Source organism: Carcharhinus amblyrhynchos, unplaced genomic scaffold (assembly GCF_965287045.1).
Source record: "Carcharhinus amblyrhynchos unplaced genomic scaffold, sCarAmb.v2.hapA scaffold_888, whole genome shotgun sequence".
Classification (NCBI taxonomy): domain Eukaryota; kingdom Metazoa; phylum Chordata; class Chondrichthyes; order Carcharhiniformes; family Carcharhinidae; genus Carcharhinus; species Carcharhinus amblyrhynchos.
The window spans coordinates 380-10,366 of record NW_027650628.1 but is presented as its reverse complement, the minus strand read 5'-3'; the positions used below and the strand labels follow the sequence as shown (position 1 = coordinate 10,366).

The following is a 9,987-nucleotide window of genomic DNA, read 5'->3' as shown; positions in this document are numbered from 1 at the left end:
ACGCTTTGCCCAATGGGTGTCCAGCAACGCCTTTCGTCCCGAATCCGATTGGACAGCTCCGCTGTCACTCATCCTCCTTTCCCCACCCCCGTGACGTTGCTCTTTCTGATTGGGCTGTCCTAGATGTACATCACCCAGCCCGCTCTCGGGGTGGATGTCAATCATATTCCTTCCCGCCCAGACAAGCGGACGATCGGGTCGATCCGCTCTGCCCGCCGCCCGTCCAATTTGCCCCCTGCTTCTCTCAAACCCCGACGACCCATCCATCGGCACGGCCTCGCATTTTGGACTGGTCCTCGCCGCTGTCAATCACCGTAGGTGAGTACGCCCTCCCGCCTCGATCGACCAATCGGGTTCCCGGCCTGTCTGCAATCCGATTGGACAGGATATCTGCCCATCATGCCCTGCCGCGCTAATCTCTCCATCTGATTGGACCGTCCATCCGGTCCGCCCATCTCATCCTCCGTGCCGATTGGCCCGCTCACGTGTCCATCCTGCGCCCACTCTTGTCATTTGTCCGTTCGATTCGGTACTCCGCCTGTCAATCACGGTGGCTCGCCAATCATGGCGCGCCCGGGCACTGTATGTCACCGCCCTCCCCTGTCCGCGCGCACTTCTGTGTGAGTCCCTCAGCCAGGCCGCGGATTGGGCAGAACGTATGTCAATCACCCTACGTACATCTTCCTCGTCTTCTGGTTGGTCAGCGCCGATGTCAATCAGGCGCCGTCAGAGCCAGAAGAGCCGCCCTCTTGCCATTCTCCCCATCGCGCGCCACCCGAACAGAAACCGGTCTCCGATGAGACCAACCGGCCGTCAATCAGGTCCCAGAAACGTTCATGGATACGCCCATTCCCTACCTGTCAATCATCCTCCCGTACGCCCGGTCTTGATTGGACGGCCTTGCTGTCAATCAGAGTCCGGAAACACCCATGGTTACGCCCTCTCCTAACTGTCAATCATCCTCCTAAACGCCCGCTCTTGATTGGACGGCTATACTGTCAATCACCCACCGGAAACATTCATGGATACGCCCTCCCTACCTCAATCATCCACCCCGAGTGCCCAGTCTGGATTGGACGGCTTTGCTGTCAATCAGGGACCGGAAACACCCTTGGATACGCCCTCTCCCTGACTGTCAATCATCCTCCCGTGCGCCCGCTCTTGATTGGCCGGCCTTGCTGTCAATCACCCACCGGAAACGCGCATAGATCCGCCCTCTCCCTGTCTGTCAATCATCCTCCCGTGTGCCCAGTCGTGATTGGACCGCCTTGCTGTCAATCAGGGACCGGAAACACCCTTGGCTTCGCCGTCTCCTTACCCGTCAATCATCCACCCAATCGCCGGTGTTGATTGGACGGCCTTGCTGTCAATCACCCACCGGAAACACGCATGGATACGCCCTCTATCTGCCCGTCAATCATCATCCCGACCGCCCGGTCTTGATTGGACAGTCCCCCTGTCAATCACAGACCGGAAACACACCCTGGACCCGCCCCTCTCTACCTGTCAATCATTCCCTCCATCTTGCGGGACATGAGGAGGTTCTTAAAGCGAGATACACATCAAATAACTTAATTTTTTTAAGAGAAATTTCACAGCTGGGGCAGTGCAGAACCTTTAAACATTGAGATATATTTGCCACAGAGTCTTTTTTTTTTGATTTAAACCTGACCTACAGAGGGCAGTTGAGGAACCAGTTACATTTAAAGGGGTAATGCCATTCTTATTTGGGTCTGGCTAAGGTTTATTCCCTGTCTTCAGGTGTTGTTGGGCACGATCAGTGGCGTTTGCAAGGTTAACCCGGCCAAGGTGAGCTCGTAAGGAGGGGCTATTTACAGGCTAGAGGGGCTGAATGGCCTCCTCCTGTTATTTAAATGGGTAAAAGAAGTTGCAACGTGTGCTGTGCAGAGGGACCTAAGCGTCCTTGTGCAGGAATCTCAAGGAAGTTGGTTTGCAGGAGTTTGCTGCGCAGAGGGATCTGGGCGTCCTTGTGCAGGAATCTCCAGGAGTTGGTTTGCAGGAGTTTGCTGCGCAGAGGGATCTGGGCGTCCTTGTGCAGGGATCTCCAGGAGTTGGTTTGCTGGCACAGCAGGTCATAAAGAAGGAATTTTGTCCTTCGTTGCCAGAGGGATGGAGTTTAAAAACAGCGCGGTTATGTCAAGGTGCTGGTGAGGCCACACCTGGAGTTACTGTGTACAGTTTCGGTCTCCTTTCTCGAGAAAGGATATACTGGCCCTGGAGGGGGGGGCAGAGGAGATTCATTAGGGTCGATTCTGGAGTTGAGAGAGTTGGATTATGAGGAGAGACTGAGTAGACGGGGGCTATGCTCACTGGAATTCAGAATGAGGGGGAGATCTTATAGAAACAGATAAGATTATAAAGGGAATAGACAAGATAGAAGCAGGGAAGTTGGTGGGTGAAACTGGAACTAGGGGGGCACAGCCTCAAAATAAGGGGAAGCGGATTTAGGACTGAGTTCAGGAGGAACTTCTTCACACAAAGGGTTGTGAATCTGTGGAATTTCCTGCCCAGTTGAGGCTCCCTCGTTGAATGTTTTTGAGGCAAGGATAGATAGATTTTGGAACAGCAAAGGAATTAAGGTGAGTGGGCGGGTAAGGGGAGCTGAGTCCACGATAAGATCAGCCAGGACAGGTTGTTGGTGATCTGGACACCTAAAAACATGAAGGTTTCGACCATTTTACCAGGCGGATTCTGGGGGGACTGATGTACGAGGAGAGATTGACCAGGTTAGGATTGTCTCCGCTGGAGTTCAGACTGAGGGGGACTCTCACAGAGATTTATAAAATTCTAACAGGACATAAGAACATAAGAAATAGGAGCAGGAGTTGGCCATCCAGCCCTTCGAGCCTGCCCCGCCATTCAATAAGATCATGGCTGATCTGATAGTGGATCAGTTCCACTTTCCCGCTTTCTCCCCTGTCTATCAGAAACCTATCTACCCGTGACTTCAATATATTCAGCGAGGCAGCCTCCACCACTTCAACGGGCAGAGAATTCCAGAGATTCACCACCCTTTGAGTGAAGAAGTTCCTCCTCAACTCTGATCTAAACTGCCCCCCTCTTATCTTGAGGCTGTGCCCTCTAGTCCTGCTGTCCTTTCTGAGCGGGAAGAATCTCTCTCCCTCTACCCTATCCATCCCTTTCATTATCTTATACGTCTCTGTAAGATCCCCCCCCTCATCCTTCTAAACTCCAACGAGTACAGACCCAGTCTATTCAGTCTCTCTTCATAGTCTAACCCCCTCATCTCCGGCATCAGCTTAGTAAACCTCCTCTGCACTCCCTCCAAGGCCAAAATATCCTTGCACAAGTGCGGCGACCAAAACTGCACACAGTACTCCAGCTGCGGCCTCACCAGTGCCCTGTACAGTTGCAGCAAGACCTCCCTGCTTTTATATTCTACCCCCCCTCGCTATAAAGGCCAACATCCCATTCGCCTGGACAGGGTAGATGCAGTGAGGGTGTTCCCCGATGATGGGGGGAGTCCAGAACCAGGGGGTCTGAGGACTGGGGGACCATTTAGGAGGGAGGTGAGGAGACATTTCTTCACTCGGTGAGCCTGTGGGATTCATTCCCACGGGACGCAGTTGATGCCAGAACATTGGATGTATTCAAGAGGTGATTATAGAGCTTGGGGGCCAATGGGTCAAAGGTTGTGGGGGAGAAAGCAGGATTAGGCTATTGGATTGGACGATCGGACATGACGGTGGTGAATGGGGGAGGAGGCTCGAAGGGCCAAATGGCCTCCGCCTGCTCCTATCCTCTCTGTTTCTGTTTCCACTCTGTCCCCGTTGATGTAGACGGGGCACGTTCTCCCTCCTGAAGTCGATGACCATCTCCTTGGTTGTGTTGACGTTGAGGGAGAGATTATTGTCCCTGCGCCAGATTCTCGATCTCATTCTCTGTCTCGTCGTCGTTTGAGATCCGACCCCACTGCGGTGGTGTGGGTCAACCAACTTGGAAATGGAGATGGAGGGGAGTTTGGCCGCACGGTCAGAGGTGTACAAGTTGAACAAAGAAAATTCCAGCACGGGAACAGGCCCTCCGGCCCCTCCTGCACCGCCCCGTGCTGCCCCGACTGAACTAAACCCCCCCTACCCTTCTGGGGACCGTATCCCTCTATTCCCATCCTATTCATGGATTTGTCCAGACGCCCCCTTAAAACTCACTCCCGTATCCGCTTCCACTCCCGGCAGCGAGTCCCAGGCACCCACCCCCCCTCTGTGTAAAAAAATCTGCCTCGTACATCTCCTTTAAACCTTGCCCCTCGCACCTTAAACCTGTGCCCCCCGCGTAATTGACTCTTCCACCCTGGGGGGGGAAAAAGCTTCTGACTCTCCACTCTGTCCCTCATCATCTTGTAGACTTCTATCAGGTCTCCCCCTCAACCTCCAGTGAGAACAAACCAAGTTTCTCCAACCTCTCCCCATAGCTAATGCCCTCCGTACCAGGGGACAACATCCTGGTAAATCTTTTCTGTAACCCTCTCCAAAGCCTCCACATCCTTCTGGTAGTGTGGGTGACCCAGAATTGAACTCTATATTCCAAGTGCGGCCTCACTAAGGTTCTATAAAGCTGCAACGTGACTTGCCAGTTTTTAAACTCAGTGCCCCGGCCGATGAAGGCAAGCATGCCGTATGCCTTCTTGACCACCTTCTCCATCTGCATTGCCACTTTCAGTGACCTGTGTATCTGTACGCCCAGATCCCTCTGCCTATCAATACTCTGTGTACCTGTACACCCAGATCCCTCTGCCTATCAATACTCTGTGTACCTGTACACCCAGATCCCTCTGCCTATCAATACTCTGTGTACCTGTACGCCCAGATCCCTCTGCCTATCAATACCCTGTGTAACTGTACACCCAGATCCCACTGCCTATCAATACTCTGTGTACCTGTACGCCCAGATCCCTCTGCCTATCAATACTCTGTGTACCTGTACGCCCGGATCCCTCTGCCTATCAATACTCTGTGTACCTGTACGCCCAGATCCCTCTGCCTATCAATACTCTGTGTACCTGTACGCCCAGATCCCTCTGCCTATCAATACTCTGTGTACCTGTACGCCCAGATCCCTCTGCCTATCAATACTCTGTGTACCTGTACGCCCAGATCCCTCTGCCTATCAATACTCTGTGTACCTGTACGCCCAGATCCCTCTGCCTATCAATACTCTGTGTACCTGTACACCCAGATCCCTCTGCCTGTCAATACTCTGTGTACCTGTACGCCCAGATCCCTCTGCCTATCAATACTCTGTGTACCTGTACACCCAGATCCCTCTGCCTATCAATACTCTGTGTACCTGTACACCCAGATCCCTCTGCCTGTCAATACTCTGTGTACCTGTACGCCCGGATCCCTCTGCCTATCAATACTCTGTGAACCTGTACGCCCAGATCCCTCTGCCTATCAATACTCTGTGTACCTGTACGCCCAGATCCCTCTGCCTGTCAATACTCTGTGTACCTGTACGCCCGGATCCCTCTGCCTCTCAATACTCTGTGTACCTGTACGCCCAGATCCCTCTGCCTATCAATACTCTGTGTACCTGTACGCCCAGATCCCTCTGCCCTATCAATACATAAAAGTATGAAATCTACACGATTACCCCTCTTGTGCTGTGTCTGACCCTCTCCCCCTCTCTCTCTCTCTCTCTCCCCCTCCAGCGGAGCTTGTTGCAGTGAGGTCCACACACACACACACACCCCCCGCCTCGTTCCCCCCCCCCCCCCCCCCCCCGACCCCGAGCCAGGCGGATGGAGGCGGAGGAACCTCTCCCAGTGGTGGGGGTGGCGGAGCTGACCCTGGACGCCGAGGAGAGCTGGTGCGTGGAATGCAGCGACGCGGAGCTGGAGGAGGCGGAGGGCTGGAGCCCCGACCCCCAGGAGATCCGCCGCATGTACGAGGTCCTGGCCGAGGGGGGCGCCCTGGAGCTGAGCGTCAGGCCCCTGCCCCGCCGGCCCCCACCCCCGAGGGGGACCCCCAGGAGGAGGAGGAGGAGGGGAGGAAGAGGAGGCGGAGGCGGAGGCCGACGAGAAGTAAGAAGGAAGGGGGGGGGGGGAGGGGGGGGCTGCGGAGGGAGAGGTGGGGGGGGGACAGCAGCGAGGGGACGGGGTTGTGGGGGGGAAGGGGGCTGCGGCAGTGGAGAGGGGGGCTGTCGGGGTGGGGGGGGGGAGAGAGGGGGAGGGGGCTGTGGGGGGAGAGGGGGGGGGGGAACAGTGCCAGGGATCCGGGTTCGATTCCCGGTCTCGGGGGTCACTGTCTGTGCAGAGTCTGCACATTCTCCCCGTGTCTGCGTGGGTTTCCTCCCACAGTCTGAGAGACGCGCTGGTTAGGGGTGGATTGGGGCCGTGCTGAATTCTCCCCCTCAGTGTGACCCGGACAGGAGTGTGGGCGACAAGGGGGGGATTTCCACAGTAACTTCATTGCAGTGTTAACGTAAGCTGAATTATGACAGGAATAAATAAACTTGGAACTTTTGAGTTGACCCCCTCTCTGATGACTAACACCCACTCAGAGAAAAAAACCCTCGCTTCACAATCTGTTAAAGTGTGTGTGAGGGGGGGAATATCGACCTTTCAGCAACTTCTAGTGGTTAAATCAAAATAAATCCCTCAGAGACTCTGAAAGATCAAAAAAGCTCTGACTGTCTCTCTCTGTCTCTCTCTCTCTCTCTGTCTCTGTCTCTCTCTCTGTCTCTGTCTCTCTCTTTCTGTCTCTCTGTCTCTGTCTGTCTCTGTCTCTCTCTCTCTCTCTCTCTCTGTCTCTCTGTCTCTGTCTGTCTCTGTCTCTCTCTCTCTCTCTCTGTCTCTGTCTCTCTCTCTGTCTCTGTCTCTCTCTCTGTCTCTGTCTGTCTCTGTCTCTCTCTCTCTCTCTCTCTCTCTGTCTCTGTCTCTCTCTCTCTCTCTGTCTCTCTCTCTCCCTTTCTCTATCTCTCTCTCCCGCTGTCTTTCGAACGCACTCTTTCTATTCCAGACCTCAGCTGCCGACTGAATTTGATTTTGATGATGAACCCACGCCCCAGAAATCGTTCATGGGATTGAGACGGACTCCAGGTATGTGAGAGAGTCACAGAGAGTGCGCGCGCGAGAGAGAGAGAGAGAGTGTGTGCGCGAGAGAGAGAGCGTGCGCGAGAGAGAGAGCGTGCGCGGTAGAGAGCGCATGAGAGAGAGTGCACGCATGAGAGAGAGTGCACGCGTGAGAGAGTGCACGCGTGAGAGAGTGCACGCGTGAGAGAGTGCACGCGTGAGAGAGCGCATGCGTGAGAGAGTGCATGCGAGAGAGAGTGCACGCGTGAGAGAGTGCATGCATGAGAGAGTGCATGCGTGAGAGAGTGCATGCGTGAGAGAGTGCATGCGTGAGAGAGTGCATGTGAGAGAGAGCACGTGTGAGAGAGAGCGTGCGTGCGAGAAAGTGCGCGCGTGAGAGAGAGTGCACGCGTGAGAGAGTGCATGTGAGAGAGAGCACGTGTGAGAGAGAGAGCACGCGTGAGAGAGAGAGAGCGCGCGTGAGAGAGAGAGAGCGCGCGTGAGAGAGAGAGAGCGCGCGTGAGAGAGAGAGAGCGCGTGAGAGATAGAGAGCGCGTGAGAGAGAGAGAGCACGCGTGAGAGAGAGCGCGCGTGAGAGAGAGCGCACGTGAGAGAGAGAGCACGCGTGAGAGAGAGAGCGCGTGTGTGAGAGAGCGTGTACGAGAGTGCACGCGTGAGAGAGTGTGTGCAAGAGGGAGCGCGCGTGCGAGAGAGAGAGCATGTGCGCGAGAGAGTGCGCGCGAGAGAGAGTGCGTGCTAGAGAATGCGCGCGCGCGAGAGAGAGTGCGTGCTAGAGATGCGTGCGCGCGAGAGAGAGTGCGCGCTGGAGAGTGCACGTGAGAGAGAGTGTGCGTGCTTGCGTGTGACAGGGAGTGCGCGTCTGTGCATGAGAGAGTGTCTGTGTGTTCCTTTCTCGCTCCCTCCGCCCTCCCTCCGCTCTCCCTCCTCGCTCCCTCCTCCCTCCCCCACTCGCTCCCTCCTCCCCCCTCGCTCCCTGCGCCCTCCCCCTCGCTCCCTCCGCGCTGCCTCCTTCCTCGCCCTCTTGCCGGGATTTGATCTCTCCCTGTTCCCCCACGCTCCCCCTCCCCCACCCCCCAGGCACGTCGGTCCGGACCCAGAGGCGCGAGGCCCGGCTGGACAAGGTTCTGTCCGACATGAAGAGGCACAAGAAGATCGAGGAGCAAATGATTAAGACGGGGAAGGACATCTTCGAGCTGGACGCTGAGGAACTGGCCAGCCCACTGAGAACCCGGGGCATCTTCCAGCGGCGCAAGTACTGACCCCCACGGCGGAACAGCCGGCAGGATTGTGAGGGTCTGGGCTGGACACTGAGGGAGCGGCCGGGGAGGGGGACACACTGAGGGAGTGTGGGGGTGGAGGGAACCACACACACTGAGGGAGCACCGTGGGGGGAAGACGGGGGCACACAGTGAGGGAGCACTGCAGCGACATACTCACACTGAGGGGACACTCTCACACAAAATATCCCACACAGTGCGGGACTCCCTCAGCACCGACCCTCCCCACAGTGCGGGACTCCCTCAGCACCGACCCTCCCACAGTGCGGTGCTCCCTCAGCACCGACCCTCCCCACAGTGCGGCGCTCCCTCAGCACCGACCCTCCCACAGTGCGGCGCTCCCTCAGCACCGACCCTCCCCACAGTGCGGGACTCCCTCAGCACCGACCCTCCCACAGTGCGGGACTCCCTCAGCACCGACCCTCCCACAGTGCGGCGCTCCCTCAGCACCGACCCTCCCACAGTGCGGGTCTCCCTCAGCACCGACCCTCCCACAGTGCGGGACTCCCTCAGCACCGACCCTCCCACAGTGCGGGACTCCCTCAGCACCGACCCTCCCACAGTGCGGGACTCCCTCAGCACCGACCCTCCCACAGTGCGGGACTCCCTCAGCACCAACCCTCCCCACAGTGCGGCACTCCCTCAGCACCGACCCTCCCACAGTGCGGGACTCCCTCAGCACCGACCCTCCCACAGTGTGGCACTCCCTCAGCACCGACCCTCCCCACAGTGCGGGACTCCCTCAGCACCGACCCTCCCACAGTGCGGGACTCCCTCAGCACCGACCCTCCCCACAGTGCGGCGCTCCCTCAGCACCGACCCTCCCCACAGTGCGGCGCTCCCTCAGCACTGACCCTCCCGCAGTGCGGCGCTCCCTCAGCACCAACCCTCCCACAGTGCGGCGCTCCCTCAGCACCGACCCTCCCACAGTGCGGGACTCCCTCAGCACCGACCCTCCCCACAGTGCGGCGCTCCCTCAGCACCGACCCTCCCCACAGTGCGGCGCTCCCTCAGCACTGACCCTCCCGCAGTGCGGCGCTCCCTCAGCACCAACCCTCCCACAGTACAGGACTCCCTCAGCACCGACCCTCCCACAGTGCGGCACTCCCTCAGCACCGACCCTCCCACAGTGTGGCACTCCCTCAGCACCGACCCTCCCACAGTGCGGGACTCCCTCAGCACCGACCCTCCCACAGTGCGGGACTCCCTCAGCACCGACCCTCCCACAGTGCGGCGCTCCTCAGCACCAACTCTCCCACAGTGCGGCGCTCCCTCAGCACTGACCCTTCAATGGATCAGAGGCTGGGAATCCTGCAGAGAGTAACTCACCTTCTGTTCCACCATCTACAAGGACACAAGTCAGGTGTGTGACGGGACACTCTCCGCTCGCCTGGATGGGTGCAGCTCCCAACAACACTCGAAAAGCTCGACACCATCCAGGACAAAGCAGTTCCTACTCCCACCCCCCCGCCTCCCCCCGATTGACAAACTAACCCCCCACCTTCGACATTCACTCCCTCCATCACCGACGCACAGCGGCAGCTGTGCACACCAACTACTGGATGCCCTGCAGCAACTCGCCAAGGCTCCTTCAACAGCACCCTCCAAACCCACCACCTCTACCCACCAAGAAGG

General features: G+C 57.4%; 1 protein-coding gene across 1 annotated transcript; it reads left to right on the top strand.

Annotated features, from left to right (window-relative positions):
- The first annotated feature begins 118 nt into the window (after positions 1-118).
- pagr1 (PAXIP1 associated glutamate-rich protein 1) lies at positions 119-8,398 on the top strand. Its single transcript, XM_080184715.1, is given in 5 exon segments — positions 119-318; positions 5,779-6,022; positions 6,024-6,064; positions 7,002-7,081; positions 8,153-8,398. Coding segments are annotated over 5 exon segments (711 nt in total). The 5' UTR covers positions 119-154; the 3' UTR covers positions 8,335-8,398.
- Positions 8,399-9,987: the final 1,589 nt, after the last annotated feature.